At 58.8% G+C, this 24,917-nt stretch overlaps 1 protein-coding gene across 1 annotated transcript in view; it reads left to right on the top strand.

Moving 5' to 3' along the window:
- Positions 1-3,543: 3,543 nt before the first annotated feature.
- The window catches only part of COL27A1 (collagen type XXVII alpha 1 chain), a gene marked incomplete at both ends in the record, with an annotated part of 125,961 nt that continues 104,587 nt past the window's right edge, over positions 3,544-24,917 (top strand). Inside the window, 4 exons of the mRNA XM_080709248.1 lie at positions 3,544-3,599; positions 9,181-9,251; positions 12,987-14,698; positions 22,220-22,273. Coding sequence (XP_080565374.1) covers positions 3,544-3,599; positions 9,181-9,251; positions 12,987-14,698; positions 22,220-22,273 — 1,893 coding nt within the window. The remainder of the gene's footprint in view (positions 3,600-9,180; positions 9,252-12,986; positions 14,699-22,219; positions 22,274-24,917) is intronic.

Here is a 24,917-nt window from a genome sequence, read left to right as displayed (position 1 = left end):
CCGTGATTCGTGAGGTGTTCCCTGCACATTACCGTGGGGAGAGCCGGGGACTGTCAACCCTGGCCTCTCTTTACTCTTCCTTCAAAACCTGCCTGAAACCCACCCCTACCCTCCTGCTGCCTGTGACTCTTCTCCTGGACTCTCCCCTAAGGCTACAGGTTTATTCAACGCAGGATCTAAATACCACCTCCTCCTGGGATCCTGCCTTGGTTTCTTTCTATCCCTTAGTCCTCCTGACAGTTCAAGTGACCCACATCTCTCTGATAACATCTATCACATTCCCCGTTTTATCTTCCCACCCTTGCAGGGGCTTCTCCATGATACTGTGGCCTCTGACTCCGCCCATCCAGGTTCTCCTCCCCACCCCTCCTTACTATCCATATCTGCTGTCTTCATTGTAAATGTGCACACGCCCAGAAGCCAGAACCGAATGCAAATTTCCTTGTTCCTGCCGGTAGTGGCAGACTCTCTTCTTCCGGAGCCTCAGGTAGATGCTCGTAGGACGTTTTACAAAATGTGCTTATTTAAATGACCGATGGTTGGGTTGTCTGTTGTGTCCGGGATTCTGTGCTCAGTGGGGATACAGGGATGGATCCCCAAATGACAACCTCACAATGTGTACGACAACATGGGGGGGGGCAGAGCAGCTAACCAGGTGGGTGACCTCTGAGCTGCACCTAGAAGGACAAGAAGGTCATGGATCAGGCAGAAACGGGCAGAGGAGAGCCTGGGAAGAGACCAAAGGGTCACAGGCCTCAAAGCAGCCCACCATGCCCGAGGCTGGGTGCAGGCAGACCCTGGAGTGATAGGATAAGCAAGGATCTTCATTTACTCTCTGCCCCTTCTGCTCCTTTTCCTTCCCAGCTTCCTACTAAAGGCGGAGCCTTGTATTATCAGCCTGGGATGCAGAAGAAGGGAGTCAGGCTACCTGGGTTCAAGTCCCACTGGGACACATCACCAGCTTATCTCATCTGTAAGCAGGTAACGGGTCTCCATCTAAAGGTGGCACTTAGCACTGTGCTAGTCAGGGCCTGGACCAGGGGGAGAGGCAAATAGAGACGCAAAATACCAGGGGATGCCAAAAGCAATTCTGTAGTGGAGTTAAATATCTAAGGAGTGCTAACAAAATCCTCCTTGAATAATCGAGTACATAGTATTTCCATGCATACCTTAAAAACATCAAGATTAATGCAAAAAATAATCTATCATGAACAAAATACCAAAAATGTAAATAAAGACAGGATGTGCCTGGCACAAAGTATGCAGCTCAGAGAACACCAGGTATGATTGGACAGGGCTTTCTGGACCTCTAGGGACTGTGGGCTTTTGACAACCCGAGGAAACCAGTGGCCCCTCTCCCGGGAAGAATGTACACAATTTTGTGATGTCCCTGCAGCGTCTGGGGTTTCTCCACCCCAAGTTAAGAACTCTGTTGACCGCGGGGGTCGGGGGCGGGGCGGCTGTGCGCGCCATCCAGCCGCCTGCGGGTTGGGACCAGCCGCCTCTGGTCCACCCGGCCTCCCTCCTGGCAGCTTTGGGTGCTCTGCCCCCTGCAGGCAGCAGCGCACAGCTATGCGCTCCCTCCCCCTCTCTGGCTTGGGACTTTTCCTCAAGTTTGCTGAAACCAGACACCTTGCTCGGCCGGGCCCGCATCTGCCGCGGTTTAAAAGGCCGCCTTCAGAGCCCCCTCCCCGCCCCCAGCGGAGACTTCAAAAGGCCCGGCGGGCGCCGCGGCCCCAGCACCTATGAGCCAGCCGCCCCCTGCGCCCGGAGCTCGCGCGGGAGCCCCAGGACGCAGAGCCTCCCCAGTCCCAGCGCAGGCGGACCGGGTTGGCGGCACCGTCCCGCGCGCCCATGCCCCTCCCGGTGCCGCTGCGCTCCGCGCGCCCGCGCCCCGTTTAGGGAAGGGGACCACCCACCCCCGCGCCCGCGCCCGGGGCTGCGGGGACCCATGAATACAAATGCCGTTAGGCGCCTGTGGAAGGACCGACCGGCCAGCCTCGCGCTTAGGGACCCAGTAAGTGCCCGCGAGCTCCTGGAGCGCTGGGAATACTGGTGTGTGTGCGTAAGGGTAGGTGCGTGCGTGGAGGTGGATTCAAACCTGGAGAGTGAGCGCGTGTGTGCACGAGTGCGGTGGGTGCCCTCGGGGAGCCGTGCGCGCACGAGTGTGTACACTTGGGTGTGTAGTGGGTGGTGTGCGCACGTGGGAGTGTGTATACAAGGTGTTCTCGCGGGTGTGCAGGCTGAGGCGGAGGGTCTGCCCAGGACAGCGTGCATTTGTGCGAGTGTGCGTGGAGTCCCAGTGTGCACGGAATCCAGGCATCCAGTGTGTGTTTCGCGTGAGCCCAAGAGTGTGTGGCTGCATGGAACGAATGGGAGTGTGTGTGTGTGTGTGTGTGTGTGTGCGTGCGTGCGTGCACCGGTGAATAAGAGTGCGGGAGTGCCCGCGAAGGAGGCTTGGGGGTGGAGGTGAGGGGGTTTTAGTCACAGGGCCGGGCTGGGATTGCGAGTGTGAGAAAATTTGCCCGGGTGTTTGCAGCTAGCTGGCCAGGGAGTACAGATCCGAGCTCCGATGTGGGATCTCCGGAGTCTACGGCCCACCCTGGCGGTAAATCCCGGTTTCTGAGGGGAGAAGGGATAGGAAGGTGCCCACACTTCACACACCCACTCACTGCGTTTTTCGGGGAGCTCAGAATCTGGGACGCATCCTTTTCTGGTCAGCATCAGGGCTTAAGACGGGCCGCCGTGGGACTCTGGACACCACGTCCTGCCTCCAGTGTGTCCCTGCAACGCAGCGACCCTTTCAGGAGTGGATTTTGCCCATTTTCTCCCAACACCCGGTGCCTCAATTCGAGGACCTCCCCTCCCCTTCACAAGTCGGAAATTCTTAATCACGGGATTGTGGTCAGTCTTCGTGCAGCTCGGGCAATGCCCTGTCTCCCAGGATCTGTTTCCCGGTCTTTACAAGGAGGAGGGGGCGGTGTCCCCGCGGGGCTGCCGCGGACGCGGGCCGAAGCGTGTCCCAGGCGCGGCCGGCAGGGGGCAGCAGAGGGCGGCCCGGCGCGGGGAGGAGGGAAAGTGGAGGGCTGCCGCGGGCCGAGACTTTAAATCGCCTTCATTTCCCCCAAATCCTTCCTTTTCCTCTCCTCCCCCAGGCCGGCGGGAGGCAGCTTCCACCGCCCTCCGCGCGCCCTCGCCCGGCCTTGCTCTGCCTCCAGGGACCGCCAGCAGCCCGCCTCCAAAAGTTTGATCATCTCTGCCCTCTTTTTCTTGCTTCTTCCTTTTCAGTGGAAGCAGAAAAAGAGCTGGGCAGGGGCGAGCGCCGCGCCGGGACTCCTGGGACCATGGACCTGGCGCGGGCGCCCGCGGGGCCCCGGCCGCGCTGCCCGCCTGCTCGGGCGCCCCTGGGCGGGGGGCTGCGCTGCGGGCGCGGGGGCCGCGCTCTCTGAGCCGGCCTGGCGCGGCGGGGCGGGGGGCTGGCCGCCCCATGGGGCGCGCCCACACTTGCCCCCCGGGCTCGGGAGCATGAAGTAGGGCCCTGCCATGGGAGCGGGATCGGCGCGGGGGGCCCGAGGCACAGCGGCGGCGGCACGCGGGGGGTGAGTACGAGCTGGGGACGCCCCTCCCCAGCTTCCTGCCGCCGCAATCTGGAGTGGGCTGGGGTTCCCTGTCCGCTTCCAGCGGAACGTCAGCTTCCTGTCCCTTTCTGTTTCCCAGCCCGGCGGGACGCCAGGGGTTAACGGGCTGCGCCCCCGGCCCGGGCCGCCGAGGGGTGGTGAGCGCTGCCCGCCCCGCCGCGCCGGGATGGACTCTCGGGTCCCTGGGGCGGGAGCCCAGCCGCGGAGAGCCGTGCAGAGCCTGCCCGGGGCTGGGGAGTGGGGGCGGTGGAGGCGCCGGGAGCGCGCGGTAACGGGAGGGGGAGCTTTGGGATGCTTGGGAGAGCGGTCTCTGTCTGAGTCTGCAGGTCCAGAGCCTGTGTGTCTCGGCTCCAGGTTCCATCTGTTCTTGAGACGCTCTGGGCAAGTTTCTAGTCTCAGGGTCCGGGATTCCGCCCTCGCCCCAGTGGCTGTGTGGCTCCGCACGTCGCTGGCATTCTGGAAGTCTCTGCCTGCTGCCTGTGTCTGCCTGGATCTGGGTGTTTCAGTGTTTCCCAGCTTTTGGGGGGCGCACTCCCAGTTCTTGTCCCCTTTCTCCAAAGAGGGACAGCCAGCTTGTCAGAGCAGAAGGAGCCCGGGGAGGTGACCAAGTCCAACCTCTCATTGTATGCACAGCCCAGGATGGAGGCCAGAGATGGGCAGGGAATCTCGCACACAGCTGGCACCCAGGGGCTGGGATTCCCAGCTTGTGCAGAAGTTGACAGAAAGACAGAACAAGTCACTCTGCCGACTGCGTGGGAGTGAGCTAGAACAGGAGCAGCCCCTCTGGCCCCCCGGGGACTGGCTCCTGCACCCGCTTGCTGGGCTGGCACCCTGCTAGACCCAGGGCTCCCCCAGGCTGGTCAGGGCCAAGGCCCGCCCTACCCACCATGCCCTGCCCCCTGAAGTCAGGGGTGCTGCCCCTTTTCTTCCCCAAGTCTTGGAAAAAGCTGGCTGGCTGAGATTCCCCCACCCCCACCACGCGCGCGCGCACACACACACACACACACACACACACACACACGGCACCAGTGAGCACATTGCTGACTCATTTTCTCCAGAAGACCCTGTGCCAGGGCAGATGCCAGTGGTTGGGCAGAGAAGTGGTGCCAGGCAAGGGCCCCGGAGCGGGGCCCACACTTTGGGCAAGTGGTCAGTCACACTGCTGAGAGGCCCAGCCTCTGCCCGCTGGCCTCCCGGCCTCCTTGACCACTGCAGTGCCTAATCCTTTGCCCTTTGGCTTCAGTGTGTTTGCCAGTTTGCTCCCCGGCCCCTCTTCCCAGAGCAGACTCCCTTACCCAGGCCCCTGGGGTACAGCGGAAGGAGACAGCCTCGGGACACCACTGCCACCCTTCTCTCTGCCCTCCCCTGGACGCACTCCCACTTTTATTTTGTTTGCAGAGTCTCTTTCTGCGATCTCTGCTTCCAGGGACCCTCCTGATAGCCCCTGGGCTCTGGCTGGCTCCTGGAGTACCAGTCTAGGGCTGCAAAATGCTCCTCAGTGGGAGGCAGGCTGCTGGGGGGTCAGGGGGTGGGAAGAGCGGGGGCCTGCAGCCAGGCTGAAGTTTGAATCCTGGCCCTGCCCGCAGAGCTCAAGCAACCTCTCATCTCTCTGCTTCTCGTGTTCCTCAGCCCCACAATGGTCATCTTCATCCCCAGCTAGCAGGGTTCCGGGAGGGCTCATGGGAGCGGGCTTGTAAAGGGCTGAGAACAGTGCCTGGCGTGTAGTAAGTGTTCAGTGAACGGCAGCTGTTATTGGTATTACCATTCAGTCCATCTTGAATGGGCGTGTGAGTCAATGGGAAAGGCCTAGGCTGCATCCTGTCCAGACAGATGACCCGTCTGTGTTCCCATGGAGCAGGGTAAGGTGTGGACAAAGGACCTGGGGCGTGGCCATTTGGGCACACGGTCTGGCAGGCTGGATGGCCCACCCCTTTTGCGGCTCTGTGGCTCCCAGCCTTGCCCTGTCTCCAGCTCACCGGGTAGGAGGACAGCCGAGCGCAGTGTCCACAGGTGCCTCCCTCGGGGCTTCTGTGCCCTGATTCTCAGAGTCCTGTGAGTGTCCAGGTGGCAGGGATGAAGGAAAACCATCCCAACAGGCCGTGAGTGCTGGCAGCCCAGGTGTCCGGAGCGGCCATGTTTGTCGTGTGGGCGGGGGCCTTTGCCGGGTTCAGGAGCGCCTGGGTCCCTTCCCCAGAGGGATGCGTGGCCGGCCCTTCCACGGTTCCCTTCCTGGGGCTCCCACGCGGTGGCTTCCCGACCTCCTGGGTACCATGCGCTGCTCTTCTGGAGCTCCGGGCTCACCGAGCCAAGGCCCACGAGGCGGTGGTGCAAACAGAAGTCTGGCAGAACAAAGCCCGGAGCCAGCGGTAGCACTAAACGTTATTAGCAGTAGCTAAACAGGATTGGAACGGGAGACAAGGAGCAGCAGGCCTCGCTCCGGGAGCCAACTTTCCAGGCCTGGAGCTTACTGAGATGGTTCATTGGCTCCCCGGCTGCATCGCAGCTTCTGTTGGTGAATGAAGGCGGGGACTCTGGTCTCTGGCAAGTAGGGAGTCCCTGCAAGTCTCCAGTTTCTGCTGTCTGGGAGGCAAGTCAGAGGAAAGACCAGTGAAGCAGTTATCTCAAAGCGCTGTGTGGGTTTGGGTAACTCGCTTCCCCTCTCTGAGCCTCCCTGGCCCATCTCTCCAAAGAGGCAGAGGGAGTAGCATCCGACCTGTAGATAATCTTCCAGGACCTTCTCCCACTCAGAGGGCCGGCTCTGCACTAGGGAAGTCAATGGGCTGATTGCACACCCTCTCCAGCGAGCTGTGCTGCTGCGGGTAAATGAATGGGTAGATGTTCTTGCAATGGTTGTTCAGGGCTTCGAGTTTCAGGTTAGAAACCTGGTGTCGGAAGCCGAGCCAAAGACAAGATTCATTTCCATCTCCGCTGCAAGTCTTTCCTCTCACTTCCAGGATGTAAGCTATTTCCCTCTGATTTCTCCCTTAGTGCTCCGCAGAGTCATCACGTGGCTTAGCCACAGCCAGAGCGGTCAGTCAGACGGGCATGACAGATGGGTTCCCTGCTCTTCTGGATTTGGAGACAGCTGAGAGACAGAGTGCACAGTCAGTTTATTCATTGCAGGACTCCTCAGAGTCTTTGGTGTGCAGACATGCCTCGGGAAGTGTGAAGACAAGGATGCAGGGCACAGCTCTTCCCCAGCGCCCCCGGCCATTTTCCCGAGTCTCCCTGGCAGGGAAATAGTGCTAAAGAGTGAGGCACTGCAGTCATGACCTTGAGGAAGAAGCACCCGCTTTGGCCTCAGTTTCCCATTTGTCCTATTAAACAAAGCCTCCTATTGTGCCCTCCCAGGGCCGACAGGCTGCCATTGTCTTCACGTGGGCAGCTCACCCCAGAGGGCTCAGCCCTGCCCTTCCGGCCAGGCAGCCCCCGGGCAGCTGGGTGCTCTGACCTTTAGTCGCTGCCCAGGTGAACTGGAGGACGCATGCCCACGGCCGTGCCTGCAGATCAGAGAGGACGAGGCGTTGTCCAGCACCAACCCTGGCCCGAGTCAGAGCTGGGGACGAAGCTTTGGGAGGACACTTTTTAAATTCCAGTGTTCTGGAATACCCAGTGCTATTCATTCATCCTGAATACTGGTGGTGTGTCTGCCAGGTGCGGGAGTGGATGGACAGATGTCTTTGTCCTGCTGGGACTTAGTCCAGGAAGGGAAATAGGCAAGAAAACAGTGACCAGGCACATGATTCCGAGCGTGGCGGGGTTGTCAGATGTTGGTGTCTAGCGGATGAGTAGGAGCTCACTGGGCAAAAGAGTCATGTCCAGCTGATGGGGGGACAGCATGTGCAAAGGCCTAAAGCGTAAGATTTTTGAGGGACCGTCATCAGCAACCGAGAGCTGTTTCAAGCAGTTTGGCTTATGTCACAAGGAACCAAAGACCCAATGGAGCACGCTGTAAGTGCTAGTGGGGGTATTGCTTCCCACACCAAGAGGCCCCAGGGCAGGGCAGTGCTGGAGTCCCTTAGCTGAGCCTCTCAACAGTGTCATTAGGCACCCACTCCTTTTCTATTCTGCCACCCTCCAGGGCTCACAGGGCTCGTGACCTCACCTGTACCAAGCAGCTGCAGCATCTTCAAGCAGTCCGTCCTCACTCAACAACTTGCAGAGACTAGGAGGAAACCTTCCCGCTGTCTCTTCCAAACACTTGTTTTGCGGGTGCTGGCCAGGCACCACTCACATCTCCTGGGGTCATCTGTGCGTGCCTCAATCACGCACTCCATGACCAGTGAAGTTTCCCGGCTGGGCTTAGCCTTATCCAGGTTCCTCCAGTGACCTCAACAGTCCTCGTGTCCAAGATCGTGCTGGAAGGCGGGATGGCTGCGTAGGGAAGAGCCAGGGCCTTCCAAGTGAATGGGTGCTATTGATCATAATCGCGGTTAAATCTGAAAGTAGGAGAATCTTAACAGGGCATGAGCGTGTTTCCCAAGGTGCCCAGGAAGCCGGAAGGAACCACAGGGCTCCAGAAGTCAGCCTGGCCGTGGCTTTCCTGGGTTGCACCGCTCCCCAGCTACACACCATCCCAGCTTTCCTCTTGGGAATGACCCTGAGCAGGTCCACCCAGCATCCCGGGCGCTGCGGGCCCCGTGCCACCTGCCCTCTGCCTGTCCGGGGATCAGATGCCCCAGTGGCTTCGCGTGTCACCTGCAGCTGCTCCTACAGGAAGGCGAAATCAGATGTTGCCTCTGCCCATCCTGGCAGGAGCCACTAGCAGAGCCTTAACCCTTAATGTTCTGATGCAGGGCCGGCAGGGCTGTCTAGGGAGCACATCTGTTGTCTCTGGTGTCAGGCTGAGCTCGTAACCCCTGTACACTGATTTAACCTTTATGCTTGGCCTGCAGAATAGGAGTATGAGCCTGCGCTGTGGAGTATGAGGTGGGCCCAGGAGGCTGAGTGTTTCTCCTGGGTCACACAGCTGGAAGGGCCACGGCCAGCTCTGCGTCTGGCTCTGCCTGCCTCCTGCTCTGGCCTTTGCTTTCTGTCTCCTGATTCCCATCAGCAAAAAGCCAGTTGGGCTGCTGCCGTCAGGCCCAGTGCTGGGTCTGGTCTGGGGTCTTCCTCATCCAAGCAGACCAGTCTGATCTTCCCACTGACCTTTGAGCTCTGGCCCTGCCGCCCACTGGCTAGGGCCTTACAAAGGGTCTCAGGATCATGTGACCACACACAGATGGGGAGACTGAGGCCTGGGAAGGCGATAGAACTGGCTGCTGGTTGCTCAACAGGTCAGCTCTAGATTTCGAGCTGCACCCTGGGTCTCCTGACACCCAGCGCAGGGAATGATTTTGGCTTTGTCCTATGAAGTGCAAGGTCGCCTGGGAGCCCTCAGCTCTGAAGGGCCCCTGGAGCCCATGCCCTGCCTCCCCCCTCCACAGCGAGCCAGGGCTGGGGCCCTGCCGGGCGGTCACCGGTCATCACCAGCACCCCTGGCCGGATCTGGATGTAGGGATGGAAGCTGATGCCGTGTGTCCTTGTGTTTGCCCGTCTCTAGGGGGTTTCTCTTCACCTGGATCTTAGTCTTGTTTTCCGGTCACCTGGCCTTCACCCAAGGAACTCCTGAAGGTAATTCTCTCTTCTCTTTGTCTGTGGGGAGACAAAGGAGGGCGGAAGGGACCTGAGAACTCAGGGGCAGACATCCGTGCTCCTCACTGGAACTCAGCGTCTCAGTGTCCCCATCAGGAGAATGGGGCTGGTCACGGGCACTTCCCACCAGGGGGCTTTGCGAGGGACAGGAAGGGCTCCACAGAGAAATGGGGAGGGTCCGTGCTCATGTTCCCATCTGGGGCAGGTCTGGTGAGGTGCTTAGGTTTCCCATTTGTCCCCCACTGGTCCAACGGGCACTCTAAGAACGGCTGAGAGGAGATACCCAGCCCAGAACTGTCATTTCCCAGGCCTGGGGCCCACCCTCTCCTTCCCGTGAGACCTGTTCTTCCCGCCAGTCCCCATCCCCATCCCCAAGGAGCTGTCCAGGGGGCCGGGGCGTTGGTGGGCCAGTTGCACAGCTGCCCATGGAAACTGAAGCCTCTCTCACATCTGTTTGTCAAGCGGCCACGAGGCCTCTTAAAATAGCCGCCCTTCCTCCGCTCCACGCCGCCCGTGTTCTGGGGCAGGCGGCGGGTGTGCTGGGAGTCCCCGTGGCCTGACCAGGCCACTGGGCAGGGATTGGGCCCTGGGAAGGTGGGCCGTGCCCGGAAGAGACTCCGGCTGCCCAGCAACGTTTTGTGCAAATGTCAGATTTTCCGAGCTTGCTGTTTCCCCTACAAAGTAGGTGAACAGCTGTCCAGAGTCCTGAGTCAGGCGCTGAGGGGGCTGGGGAGCGGCCGAGGCTGTGCAGAGCCAGGTTTATGTAATAAAGGGATCTCGCTGGGGCCAGCTGGCTGAGCCCGTCCATCTTGGCTTTGGGCTGAGTTCATTCCCAGTCCCCCATTTCTTCCTCCGCCATGAGATCCTGGAAGCATCTCCACTCTGCCTTCCAATGAATCTGGGAGGCTCCTGAGAGGTGTGGCACAGGGGCTAAGCGCAGGGACCCTGCAATCTGAGGCCCTGAGTTCCAACCCTAGCTGTGTGCTTTATAAGCTGCATGGCCTTGGGCAAGTTCTACCTATAGGATGAACTGACTTCACAGGCTGTGGAGTCCAGTGGCACGGCGCATGCTGGTTTTTGAGCCGGGTGGAGCAGCACATGCCTATAATCCCAGTTCTTGGGAGGTTGAGATAGGAGGGTCACAGGTTTGAGACAAGAAACTTAGTGAGACCCTGTTTCAAAATTTAAAACAGGGTCAGGGATGTAGGGTGGAGGCAGAGAGCTCAGTTCTTTCTCCTACCCAAAGCACCTTACTTTTTGTTATGATTTATTATTTCATTAACCTGAAAAGTTTGGGCAAGCATATAGCCCTCCCCTCTCTCCAGAGGACCGTGGTTGTCAGACTCATGACAGCTGCAGGATTCAGAAGGAGACCCTCTCTTGGGGAGAACCCCTGGAGACTGACTGGGTTTTGGTTCTGAAACCCACCCAGAGATGATAATAGGGGCTTTTTCATCAGTGCCACCTGGCCTGGCCAGCTGTTACTCTCCTGAGGCGGAGCAGCCAGCCATGGGCTTTGTGTGGGGAGGGTGTGAGCAGTCCAGATGGGCTTCCCAGGGCTGTCCAGTGGGGCTGAGGGCAGGGGCGAGGTGGCCTCCCTCCCTTCTCCTTCCTCACCAAGTGTCTCTGCTCTCATTTTAGATTGCATTCAGGAAATAAGATTTCATGATAATAAGAGGGCTTCCATGATTAAAACATGAAAGGTAGCCCACACCTAAGAGAATCTGTAAGTGGTGCTTGATTTTAACTTAGAATCTGGGAACAGACAAAGGAAGGAGAACGCATCGAGAGTAGAACATAGAGGTGAAGCAAAGGGCCTTGGGTCCTAGGGAAAAATAGGGTCTTAAGTCCAAGCCGAGCCGAAGCAACAGTAACAGCACCCTGGAGCTATAGAGGTCTTAGAACATCATTAACATGTGGTACTGTCTTCAGAGCTGGTCCCCCATTCCTGTCTTACAGGCAGAGATACTGAGGCCAAAGGGTTAGGAAGAGAGCTGGATAGAGTTCCGGGATGATGAGCAGAATGACTAGTGCATCCTCCCAATACCCTAGGATGGAGGCGCTTGTCCCAGCCCCATTCCTCAGTGGAGGACTGAGGAGGGAACGATGCTCAAGGTCCAGGCTCTCAGGTGGTCTTTGCAGGCTCTGAGCCCTGCCTTCAGACCCAAGAAACCTTAGCCATGCTGCCAGCACCAGGGCTCTCAATTTCCTCCAGTGCCCTATCTATCTATCTATCTATCTATCATCTGTCCATCTATCCATCCATCCATCCATCCATCCCTCTATCCATCTCATAGCTATCATCTGAGGGACCACTAAATGTCAAGCCCTGGGTTCAGGCCCTGCAGTGGCCTTTGCACCAAGTGACGGGGCCAGGGCATTCAGTGCTCAGGCAGGATCCTGAGGTTCTGACCCAGAGGGAAATTCTGGAAGCGGCCTCTGTGTTCCTGTAGTCAGAGCCAGCTTTCAAGGAAGCCTTTCCACAAACACACCGGAGCCTTCCTTTGGCCCTGGCAACCATGTCAGCCTAATTACAGGTAGATGTGACCCAGCTGGAGCAGGGCCAGGTGTCCATACTCTGCCAGAGAACAGGTTACTGGGGCCCCTGGGTTATTTAGGATCCCCAAGTCACACGGGAAGGCCAGTGCATGTATCACCTCCCTCCTTTTTTCCTTTTTTCTTTTCTTTTCTTTTCTTTTTTTTTTTTTTTTTGCATTCTGGAGCTGGAACCCAGGGGCATTCAACCTCTGAGCTACACCTCCTGCCCTATTTTTTATTCTTTATTTTGAAACAGGGTCTCACTAAGTTGTGGAGGGCCTCACTAAGTAGCTGAAGCTGTCCATGAACTGCGATCCTCCGATCTCAGACTCCCAAATGCTGGGATTACAAGCGTGCGCATCCACGCCCAGCTTCTCACTTCCCTTTTGATAGCAGATGGCTGATCCTCAGCCTTTCCCTGCCAGGGAGGAGAGGGAAAAGGGACAGGGTGGGTTTCTGAGGAGGTAGACTAGCCAGGCTCCCTGGACATCCTTACCAAGCTCTGTTGACACGCCATTGCGGTCACCCTGGCCCATCCTTTAGGGAACGCTTCCTAGAGGAAAGGGCTTTTGAGGCTGACGAAAAGTAGAAAAGGCTGTGCGTGGTGGTGCACACCTGTAATCCACTTCATAGAAGGCTGAGACAGGAGGAATGTGGGTTTGAGGACAGCCTTGGCAACTTAGGGAGACTTCAACAAAACCAACAACCAAACCAAAACAAAAAAAAAAAGGCTGAAGGTGTAGCTTGGAGGTAGAATTCCCCAGGGATCAATCCCCAGTACCCCCCACAAGAGGGAAGGGGTAAGCCAGGTCAGAGTTGGGCAGCCTCTCACACTGACTTGGCAGGTGCTGGGGGCCATTATTTTAGGTATTAGCAGCTGTCATTTGAAAGTTTTGAAGGGGCATTTGCCCCTTTAATCGTCACATGTTCTATGCTCATCTCATTTAACAGGTGAGGAAGCTGAGGGATTGAGGTCTCAGGGATGGGAAGTGGCGGCGCTGGGATTTGAACCAAGGAGATCGTGTTTTTAGCCACGATCCTCAAGATCCTGCAGCCCGATGCCTTCGGGGCTGCATTCTATTTACACCCATGAACAGATGACCAGGCAGCTGTGAGTGGGCTGTCCACACTGCCCCTGCCCTGACCGTGTCCTCTCCCCTCTTCCTGTCCTGTTAGATGTGGACGTCCTCCAGCGGCTGGGCCTCAGCTGGACGAAGGCGGGGGCCGGCCGCAGCCCCGCGCCCCCGGGGGTCATTCCGTTCCAGTCGGGCTTCATCTTCACGCCGCGGGCCCGGCTGCAGGCCCCCACGGCCTCCCTGCTTCCCAGCGCACTGGGCACAGAGCTGGCACTGGTGCTGAGCCTCTGCTCCCACCGGGTCAACCATGCTTTCCTCTTCGCCATCCGTAGCCGCGCGCACCGGCTGCAGCTGGGCCTGCAGCTTCTCCCTGGCAAGACGGTCGTCCACCTGGGGCCCCGGCGGTCCGTGGCCTTCGACCTGGACATGCATGATGGACACTGGCACCACCTGGCGCTCGAGATCCGAGGCCGCACCGTCACCCTGGTGACAGCCTGCGGGCAGCGCCGGGTGCCCATCCCACTGCCTTTCCGCAGGGACCCCACGCTCGACCCCCAGGGCACCTTCCTCTTCGGGAAGATGAGCCCGCATGCCGTCCAGTTTGAAGGAGCCCTCTGCCAGTTCACCATCCACCCTGTGGCGCGGGTCGCTCACAATTACTGCGCTCACCTGAGGAAGCAGTGTGGACAGATGGACACATACCGGCCCCAGCTGGGACCCGCCCTCCCCCCAAATTCTGGCAGGCCCGTGGTCTTTCAGACCGACCTGGCCCTACTGGGCCTGCAGAACTTGTCCACGGCCACACCAGCCCCGGGAGCACGGCCAACAGGCAGGTGGCCCGCAATGACAGCGGCTTCTGCCACACCCACCAGGCCCCTAAAGACCAGCCCCCCAGGCTCTTCCCAGCGGACCACACTCCCACCCGCCAAGCTTTCAGCCAGTAAAGCCCCTGCCCTCATGCCCCCAGCCGCTTCAGCCAGAGTGCCTCACCCTGCAGTCGCCCAACCATTGCTGGTGTCAGCAACCCAAACCCCTAAAAATCTCCCCACCAAGCCTTCAGCTCCTCCTCCTCCCATTGCCCCGGCAAAAAGCCCTCGACCTACCCAGAAAGCAGCTCGCCCTTCATTCACGAAGTCAGACCCGCCCACCCAGAAGCCAGTGCCACCTACCTCCCGTCCTGCCAAAGTCCCCCGCCCCATGGTGAAGCCCACCCAAAGGAACCCTGAGGTGCCCCGGTCCCCTCCACCCAGCGCCCAGCCCCTGCCTCCCACTGCCAGCTCCCCTAAGAAGTCCATTTTTACAGCAGCCCAGGCTGAGGTCAAGCTGACCAGCAGGCCGGCCTCTGCCCGTATCAGCACCCACGGACTCCCCCAGACTCCGGCCCCCAGCCCTGGCCCTCCCAGAGCTGCTCAGCCCCTAGCTACCACCGTGGCTCTGGCCTCGGGCAGTGGGACTCCCCGGACTGCACCTCCCTCTCTCACTCCTGTTTCACCCCACACTGGAAGCAAGAAACCTGCTGCATCAGACACCTCGAAGAAAGCTGGGCCCAAGAGCAGCCCCCGGAAGCCTGTCCCGCTCAGACCTGAAAAGGCGGCCAGGGATGCCCCATCCAATGACCCGACACGCAGGTCCAGCCCCAGACCGCCGACTAGTGGACAGACCACTCCTGCTCTGGCCTTGGCCCCAGCGCGAGTCCTATCCTCCAGCCCCTGGCCCACGACCAGTGGCTACTCCATCGTCCACCTGGTGGGACCCACACCTTTCCCCCTGCTGATGGGGCCTCCAGGGCCCAAGGGGGACTGCGGCTTGCCGGTAAGACCGGGTGGGGTGTGCATGCTGCTCGGAGCTCAGGTGGGTGGCGGTGGGGCAGCTTGGTCAAGAGACGGCCCTGGGAAGGGCAGGGGAGCCATCTGGAGCAGCTGGAAGCCTGACCCAACTCCTCCAGCTCTGCTGGCTCCAACCCTGAATCCTGCTGCAGGCTCAGGATCCCTGGGACGGACTCAGGGCTGGGGCTCCAGGTGGGTCCGGAACAAGGTCCGTCTCTGCTAACCTCACTGCACATGTCTGGTGGTTTCAGGAAATCCCTGAAGGGACTGCTCCCAGGTCACACAGGGAGTGAGGGGCCAAGCAGCTCTTAAAGCTGGGCTTCCGGGGAGACCTGCTGGCCCGTCAGCTTGGCTGGGAGCTGAGGACAAAGGTCGAACACAAGTGGCTTTGGGTGTGTTTTGCTTGGCGCGTGCAGCATTCTTTGTGGAAAAAAAAACCCTAGTAAGTTACTAACACTTCAAACATGTGAGAGGTTTCTCATGAGAGTTTCCATGACCGGCCTCTCTTGGGAAGTGGGAGATGTGGTGGGCCCCGGGCAGCCCCTGTGGCTAGGACAAGCCCTCTTGCCACTGCAGGCCTCCACTTCTGCCAGCTGAGTCCCCATCCAGGCCTTTCACCATCAATATTACCTGCCCCGCTGGTGCTCGGGACACTGATTTGCAGCCCCTGGTAGAGGAGGTGGGGTGAGGGGTCAGCACAGGCCAGAGCGACCCAGGAAGGAATAAAGAACATTCCATGGGCAGGAGATGGTGTGGGGCCGATGCCTCCTGCCTGCCTGGGACCGTCTCCAGGGGCAACGACCTTCCTGCAGCTGGAGGCCAATTCCTCCGGGTGGGGAATAGTGGATGGAGCTTCCGGAAGGCCAGGGTCTGTGTTCTCTCCTCCTCCCTTGGAGAGGACCACTGTGCGTGGTCTCTGCCTTCCTTCCTAGAGCTGGGTCTCCTACTGGGCTCCGTGTTTGAGGTTAGGGCTTCCTACAACGTGGAGACAGTGGCAGATGCTGGGAATTCCCAGGCCTTCCAAACACACTTAATGAGTTTTAATAATCATTAGGAATAATATTTATTCAGCCTGTCTCCAAGGGGACTGCTAGCCCGCTTTTATTATAACCATATTGTAGCCCTTATGGAAATGCTGTGCATTGTGATGCAGTGATGTCAGCGTGCTGCTCAGATTGCTTGTTTTGAAGCTGGCAGTGTTGGAGGTGGGAGCCACCGCCTTTCTGCAGTGAGAACCAGGAACCCTTTTGCCCTCTCTGGGGCCCTGGGGTGTGTGCTGGGTTCCCAGGCTGTGAGGTGGGAAGGGGTAGACTGTCCTTGTGCAACGGAGTGGGAGACCCAGGGTCCGAACCCTGCCACACAGCAAACCCCAGCCTGGTGGAGGGGCCCGCCCCGCCTCCCCAGGCTGTGGGAGGTGTGGAGAGAGGGGGCCAGGTCCAGCACATTAGAACCAGCAGGAGAGGTTTTCTGCCGGGCAGAATATGTCTTTGGGGCCAGGAATGGCGGTGCACGTTCGTAATCCCAGCATTTAGGAGGCTGAGACAGGAGGATCGCGGTTGACGCACAGTCCCAGCTACTTAGTGAGGCCTTTGCAACTCAGTGAGACCCTGTTTCAAAATAAAGAATAAAAAAATAGGGCTGAGGGTGGAGCTGGGAGGGAGAATGCCTCTGGGTTCCATCTCTAGTACTGCAAAAAAAAAAAAAAAAAAAAATCTGCCTTTGGGGCTATTGCATGTTCAAGCCATCAAGCCATGTCCTTTTCCCTGGGAATTGGGGGCCTGGGTCACCTCCCGCTAAGTGTCATCCTTGAGCTTCTCAATCATCAGAGAAGGCACAGCAGTCGACCTGGCCAGCTGATCATTCAGTTTAATCCCCTCGTCTTGGGCAGGTGAAGAGGCAGGAGACTGCTCAGAGAGGGCCAGGATTTGCCCAAGCCCACGCAGCACGTAGGAGACAGGGTCAAAGTTGACACCCCAGACTAGAGAGGATTGTGTCCCACCCCGCCTCCTCATATCTGCTTGGGGCCGTGGGACACAGGGCCAGGCGGGCGGCCAGGCTCCGTAGGTGAGTCAGGCCTCCTCCTTGGCCTCAGAGGAGGGGCTCAGTGTCCACGAATCTTCTGCTTCAGCAGCCAGGTTTATGAGCTACATCCTCATGCCCGGGGTCTCCACTTAGACCCTCACGGAGGCTGGAGCGGAGGGTGTGTGTGCTAATCCCTGCTCTACAGATGCAAGAGGACTTGGCCAAGGGAGCCGGCCTGGCAGGTCTAGGGAGCTGGGAGACAGTGGGGATCTTCCTACTTATCCAGCCCTGACCACCCAAGAGGGGCATCAACCTACCCCGGTGCCACCTACTTCCTGCCCCACGCCGTCTCCCATTTCAGCTGCCCCCATAAGCCCCTAGACTATTAGTCCTCCGTATGACAGGTGGAAAACTTGTCCCTTCTTCCCTGAATCCTGGAACGATGTAATGGCTGTGGTGCCTTTGAGCAGGGAGGTGAGGCCCCATTCTTTGCTTAGCTTCCCCTGCCCCTATGAATGTTGAGAATCTAAGCCTGCAAGGAGAGGTGGTGCTGCCTGGCCGGGGCCTCCTTGTCCTGGCTTTGGGTTCGAGGCCTGTCTGTACCCCATCCTAGCTCTGTAGCCAGTCCCGGCTGAGCCTGGGTGTCTATAGGATGCGAGATGGCGGTTCCCCAGTTGGGAGGACCGCTTAAGCATCCTCAGAGAAGTACGCGGAGCGGTGGTAGAATCGGCAGTGGGGACGCCTCGTCTTGTTTTGCAGGGCGACTGGGGGCCAGGTCTCCCCTCTGTGATGGGTATTGGAGGAGCAGAGCCCGAGGGGTTCGTGTGCCGTCCCTGGGGCACGAGGCTGCCTGGCGGAGGCGGGGACACCGTTCCCTGAGCCCTGCCAGGAGCGGTAGCCGCTGGGTGAGGAGCTCCGTGGGAGCCCTGGGAGGCGGGAGCGTGGAAAAGCTGAGCCCGGAGCCGCAGGGCGGGAGGCTGTGCTTCGGAGCTGCACGGAAGCCGCACAGAAGCGGCACGGAAGCCTAGCCCGGGGCAAGCCAGGCAAGGCCACCCTGGCGCTTGCACTTCAGTGCGTCACCTCGGGGAGACCTGGCTGAGGGCCCACAGTGATGCTCTGTGACAGCCAGTGAAATGAATGTGATCCTCACAGAGACCAGGTTGTCCTGACGCCCAGGCCAGGCTCCTGGAGGTTACACGGGCTGCCTCCCCAGGGCGGCGTGGGGGCGGTGAGGCCGTGTGGATGTGTGCAGGCTTGGGATTTGGAATGACCTGGATGCGAACTGTTCCCATCTATTCATCCTCTGCGCAGATATTAATGGAGTGCCTTCTGGGTGCCTGGTGCTGGGTGTCCTTTGGCAAATCACTTAACCTCTCTGAGCCTCAGTCAGTTTCTGCTCCTGTCAGAGTGAGATGGTGTGACTTATGGTTCCAGGGTGGTGTGACTTCACTGAGAGGAGGGAGGTAGTGCATCTGCCTGCAGAACCGGATTAAGGTGCCATCAGTGGCAGTCAAGCTGGGGGAGCTGCTGGGGCTGGTCTATGGAGTGGGGAGAGGTGTGGTGGGCAGCATCGGAGGATCCAGCAGGGGCTGGTGATGCCCAAAGGGATCTGTCACTGGGCCTGTCCCTGCAGCTACCAGAGGATGGAAAAGTGTTACCGAGCCCGAGTCCGGGAGAACCAATGCTTTGAGCAGGTATCTCCTGATGACAATGGGACCACAGCAGGGCCCGGAGGGGCCCAGGAGAGACAACCCATCATCTCTCTCCTACAGGCAGGCTCTTGCCAGGGCCTCTCATTGGCCAAACCCTTCCGGAGGTTGGGTGGTGAGGAAGCCCAAGGCTGCAGGGTGCAGTTGGCTCCCAGGGACCAGGATGGATCTGAGGGCAAAGGGAGAAGAGCCGGCTCGCCCATTTCACAGCTGAACAAGCTGAGGCTCTGTAGCTCAGGGACATCAACAGGGAGACTCCTATCTGGATGGAAGCCAGGAGCTTTCTGGCCTGGAGACAGGGAGGGCCCGGCACCCTGTGGGCTCTTTCAGGGCATGATCCTGGGCTCAGATGGCCAGAGATGGGAGGGTCCTTTGGGACCTCCTGCCCACCTCTGTTAGCTGCAGACACAAGCAGAGGCCCGGGGTCGCAGAGCTCACTGCTCAGGGTCCCATGGCAATGTACAGCGCACCCGGGCTTGGACTTGTCTCCCACACCCAGGCCTGGACACCCAGGCGTGCTGACCGAAGGGGCATGGCAGCCAGGACTGAGGTCCTTCTGTGAGGCCCGGCGGGCGGGCCGCTGAGCTGGGCACAAGGGCGGACTTGTTCCGTGGGATCGGGGCCCCCAGGTCTGGCTGTCGGAGGCCAGGACCCCTGGGGGAGTCCCAAGAGGGTTGCCAGGTCGTTTCCATGGCTGTTTGCGTGCGCCTGGAGCCCAGGGCTCCTCTACCTCCCCGGCCAGGCCTGGCCCCGCTCCCCGCCCCCTCAGCTCTGGGTCCTCTCAGAGGCCCCGTTGTTTGCAGCGTGGAGTGGAAAATCCCACCCCAGCCCCGTGAATCATCCCGGACTCACCCGCCCAGGCTCCAGGCCCTGGAAAGAAATGGCAGCATTTTTCCACTGCGTGGAGAGAACAGGCAGGGGTTCAGACCAGAGGAGAGGGGGCACGGGCACCCGCCCTCGCCGCTGCCGCCGCTAACAGCGCGAGCGGGTAGCTGGTGGCCGGGCCCGGGCTGGCGGAGCGGCCGAGCCAGGCAGCATCCAGCTTCGCTGCCGTGTCAAGGAGCAGGCTGTGGATTGACATCACCCGGCTGGGCCGTGGGTCCCAGCTGGCACTTACAGTCTGTTGCACAGATGTCGTGCGTGAGGTCAGGCTGGGCCAGAAGAAATGCCAAGAGGGAGTGCCCAGGCCCTCGCAGCTGGGGCCTTGCCAGGGTCCATGTGGGCGCTACATCCCCCGAAGTCCGTTCTCCTCGCCCCTCCAGGCCTGGCCTCCACTGCACAGGAATGGCCTGCCTGTTCTCCTCCTGCCTGAGAACCCCCACCTCAGCCCCTGCAACTCAGTCCCAGTGCCTGGAAGGCTCAGGAATGTCCCGTACACAGGCAGACACCGAGGGGGAGAGACTTGCCCAGGGCCACACACCTAATGAGAGCCACTGAGAGCAGGGCTAGTGGTCCTGCTCTGCCTCTGTGGCGAGGTGGCTTGGGGCTGGTGAGGCACGGGGTGTGGGGGGGAAGGGCGAGGGGCACAGGCAACGGTCACCTTTAATTTGGGTCACCTGGGGGCATCCAATCACGGGGCCTTTTGTCCTCTCTCCAAAACAGATACTTTTAAAGAGGAAGCTTTTAGAGAGGAAGTTCTGGCAGCTCACCTAGCAGACATAATAATTAACCTTTTTTGTGTGATCACTTAGCTGTGTGCTGGGCACAGGATAAACGTGTTCTGAGGATTATCTGTGGCTGGGTGCTATTATTAGCCTCATTTGACAGTTACAAAAATGAAGGCGTGGAGACTAAAAGTGGCTTGCTTCAAGCTACCTGGGCAGGAAGTGGGGGTGCTTGGTGTGGACCTAGGACCCTTGTCGTACACCGTCTCTTATTCCTCCCATCCAAGCCAGCTGGGGAGGAGCGGAGATCATCTTGGCGCCCATCCCAAATCTGTAGGCCTGGATCCGGGCGAGAAACCGCCCACTGGTCCAAGTGCTGGGCAGAGGGAAGGCCAGCGTAGCGGGGGCTCCCGGTGCTCAGAGGTGGCTGGGGCTTGCGTGGAGTCACACGGCAGCTCTGTTCCACCCCCTGGGATTCTCGCCCTGTGACTTTGGGGCCTGGGTGCCCAGATCTGCCTGTCTGGATCTCTCTGATTTCCGTTCATGGATGAGCAAGCACGTGGTGTTCACAGGCCAGCACTGTGAGCCCAGGCTGCCCGGCGTGAGATCCGGATTAATTACCAGCCAAAGCGTACTGAGTTTTCAACGCTGATTTTTCACTCCGGGCAGGAAACCTGGAATCTCATTGATGGTTATTTGAAACAAATGAATTCCCCAGGCCTCACACATCCTCGAAAGCCTGGCTGCTTCCGAAGGCTTCAGGCTCAGCTCCTCGCCCCTGGCACTTGGTTCTCTCTGGCTCCTTCCGGGGAGATGACACTGTAGCTACTGGACTCATTTTAAAGGGGGGGAGGTCTGAGACTCATTCAGCCAGAGGAAATTGCACAAAGCCCCCAGCTATGCAGTGGTGAAATCGGGTCTTGAACAGAGCTCAGCCAAGGGCATAATCAGCCAGCTTGTCTGCCTCCCTTCCAGCTTGAAGGGAAGAGAGATGAGGTCGGATAGACGCTTCTTTTTTTTTGTGCGTGGGTGTGGTACTGGGTAAGGAACCCAGGCACATTCTATTTCTGAACTATACCCCCAGCCCTATGTTAGTTTTGTAGTTTTTGAAGAAGGGTGTCACTAAGTTGTAGAGACCCTCGCTAAATCGTTGAGGCTGGCTGTGACATGATTTTCCTGCCTCATCCTCCCAAGGACTGGGATTATGGGTGTGCGCCACTATGCCCAGCTCAGATAGGTACTTCAGACATGCAAGCTTTGGGGTTAGGCTTTTCTCTTGTGGGAAATAGGGAGCCATTGAATGTTGTTGAGTTGGGGGAGTACCTTGGGAAAATGAACGAGACCCTGGAGTGAAGAAGGGAGAGAGTGGAGGCAGGGAGGCACATGAGGGGCTGTTGAGCTTCTACAGGAGCCATGATGGAGGCTGGACCCCATGGGCACTGATAGAACATTTGAGTGCAAGTTATGTACCAGGCATAGTATCAGGCACTGGGCTAGACATGGGTCTCATTGTCCTTGAGATAATCCCAGGAGGAGGGGTCACCGTCCCCTTCCAAAGGCGCAGGCGGGTTAAGGAACTTGCCCAAACCCTGCTGCAGCATGAGGATTTGAACCCGGGCCCTACTGAGCCCAGGGCTTTGTGACCTGGCCTCTCCACGGTGCAGCGGCGCTTGGTGTGACCTTGGCCAAGTCCCTACTCTGCTCTGGCTCCGCAGAGAACTTGGCTGAACTCGGAGGTTTCTTGCTGTTTTATTTAATCAAACATTTGGCTGAGCCCTGGGGATAGAGAGATGACTCATATCCCATTAGCTCTTTTGAGGAGCCCAGGATCTGATGGGAGAGACGGCTTCTGAGCAGATAAATCTCCAGATAATAGAGTCATCTGTCTTTGAAGTATGGGGAAAGAGGGGACTTGGGGAAGGGATCCGGGAAGGTTTCCTGGAGGAGGTGACACCATCATTTGGCCAAGTGATAAAAGATGAGGGCTTCAAAGACTGAAAGATAGCAGTTGCTATTTTGAAAAGCCCCAGAGAGCATGTGCTCCTCAGGACCAGGAATCCTAACCAGGGTTGGGTTTCCATGCCCAGAGCTCTGGACTGGATTGTTGAATGACTGACTGACTGACCTCATTCTCTGCTGCCACTTGACGCTGTCTTTTTGCTTCCTCCTCAGGGCCCCGCTGGGCTGCCCGGGCTGCCTGGACCCCCTGGTGCGCGAGGGCCTCGGGTAAGTGGTGGCACACCACGCTTTGGTGCTCCGGGTGGCAATCCATCCTGCATCTTGCTGCCCCTGAAGCCTCAGCTTGCTGTGTGTCCCAGGCCCTCCCCTGTCCCTCTCTGGCATCCATTCCCTACTCTGTGCATTGGAGGCAGGGCTCTTAGGGTTGCCCAAGGGACAGACATGGCTTGGGGTAGCAATCACCCCTTGTGAGCCCGGTGTGGGGGCGCACTTTGTAATCCCAGCATTCGGGAGGCTGAGACCGGAAGATCACGGTTAGTGGACAGCCTCAGCTACTTAGTGAGGCCCTCTGCAACTCAGTGAGATCCGGTTTCAAAATAAAGAATAAAAAATAGGGCAGGGGGTGCAGTTTGGAGGTAGAATGCCCCTGGGTTCCATCCCCAGACCTGCAAAAAAAAAAAAAAAAAAAAAAAAAATCACCCCTTGTGGCGTCCCCGCCATCTGGCGTGGACATCACCCTCCACGGCCTAAAGACCACCTTCCTGCGCTGGTGGCTTCAGTGTTTATCTGGGCAAAGGCTGATCTGGGAGGGTGTGGGCCTTGCCCATTTCTGCAGGGCCATCCTGACGTGGACAAAGGCAAGTGGATGGGTCATAACAGGAGGGCTGAGCTCGCCACGCCGGGAGGACGGCTGGAGACAGCCGGGATGGCCGACAGAGAGCCATATTTGCTCCTCCTCCATGTACCTGCAGGCCCTGGGGACTCTTGTTTACCCCCCTCCAGCCCCAACCTCGGATGATCTGTGGGGTACTCTCTTTTTAGGGATGGGGAAACCGAGTAGCAGGAATTCTCAAAGCCGGACCTGGAGCCAGGCTTTTGTTCCTGTTCTGGGACCCTGGGGTCCCCCTTAGATGGAAAGCTGCCCCTTGCTGAGAGAGCAGGGACTGTAGCACGCAGGTCTGTGTCGGGCTAGAGTGGCCTTTCCCACGCCGGGTGCCTGCGTGACCCTGGCAGAGGTAACTGCCTGGGGCATATTTTTAGTTCTGAGCCCAGCGGATGGTTCTGCTTATGCAGTTACTCGAGCCCTAGTTCCCTACAGACCTGGCCCTGTGCTCTCTGGGTCCAGGGCTCTGGAATCTTTGGAGCCTGCAGGAAGCACATGCCCAGGCTTGGACTCCACAGCGATTCCGCGCGTGTGGAGGGACGCAGGACCTCGTAGCCTGGACCAGGAGGAGGCTTGGCCTGGCGTTCCGGGCCCAGACACTCTGTCCGCGGGGCTCTCAAACCCTCCCGGGCTCTCCAGCCCCTCACCCATGCCCCAGCCGGCCCTCCTCTCTGCAAAGTTCTTCTCCATTCATAGCTGAGATCAAATACGGCCTCCCTTTGGGGTGTCCATTCTCTTCCTTGGAGGTGCTGCAGCAGCTTCTCTGCCCCCCAGGTTGGTCACTCTAAAAGTTCTTGCTGGCCACCAAGCTTTGGACACAGGACCTTGTTCCATCTTCCCATCCACCCTGAAAAGTAGTTCAGTCTTGTTCCCATTCTATAGATGAGAAAACTGAGGCTTGGGAAGGTTTAGTTACTTTGAATAAACTAAGAGTAAATGCCAGAGCCAGGCTCAGACCCGGGCAGTCGACTCCAGAGTCCCCTGTTGCCGTTGCCTGTTGTAATCTTTCTGTTCCCTCAACCAGACTCCCCAAGCTGGAGACGGGCCTTGTTTACCTCTGTGTTACCCAAGGCTTAGCAGAGGGCCCTGCATGCAGGAGGGGCTGGGCCAATGTTTGGAAAAGAATTCTAGTCTGCAAGTCAGGAACATTTCCTCCAAGAAGCTGATCTTAGACCAGTCCTTCCCCTGCCCCGGCCTCAGTTTCCCCACCTATGAGACCTGGGATCACGGGAAGGCATGTTCCATGGTTCCTCTCAGGTCCGGATGAATGACTTGGCTGCCATGACTCGCTTCTAGGCCCCATGCTGGCCCCACCCCCACCATCCTGTTTCTAGTCTGGAAATTCCATAGATCACAAAATTCCTAAGAAAATAGAAAGCTGGGTCCAGCTATCCCCATGCCTCTAACAGGTGGGCCTGGAGCAGGAGCGGGGTCTCACCTGAGATCACCCAAAACCCTGTGGCCTATACCTTCCCACCCCCACTAACGCCCCCAGTCCACTGGGGACAGTCGGGGAATCCCTGAGCCCTCCCCCACCCAGCTCTCTGGGCCGCAGCGTTTATGGAATCGTCTGCTTGGCTCCCAGTCAACTATGCGCCTCGCTCTTCGGCAAGGCTGTGGCTCTGAAGGCTGGGGCGGTGGGGGCAGGGAGGCAGGAAGCCCCACCTTCGCAGGCTGCATATGGGATGGCTGATGCTCTGGCCCTCCATCTGTGGGGCAGCTGGGGGCATAGTGTCGGATGAGGGTCCGCTGCCCTGGACCTTGCACATCTGCCTGCTCCTGGGGAAGAGAGAGGAGCGCAGGGAACCTCCTCAGACCCTGCCCAGGCCGAGCTCTGTGTGCAGACCCCGGGAGCCTGGCGTGGGGTGAACACACGCGGTTATCCAGATCCCTTAGAGAATGTTGGGTCTCTGGCACTCACAGGACTGATGGGGAGACTGAGGCTGGGGCGGGGGATGGCAGACTGAGGCTCAGAACTGGGACCAGATCTTGACACACACAAGTCCTGTCCGTGTGCCAGGAGGCAGT

This window comes from Muscardinus avellanarius, assembly GCF_963383645.1.
Source record: "Muscardinus avellanarius genome assembly, chromosome: 13".
Taxonomy (NCBI): domain Eukaryota; kingdom Metazoa; phylum Chordata; class Mammalia; order Rodentia; family Gliridae; genus Muscardinus; species Muscardinus avellanarius.
Note: the sequence above shows the minus strand (reverse complement) of the source record. Positions and strands in the feature narration are given on the sequence as shown.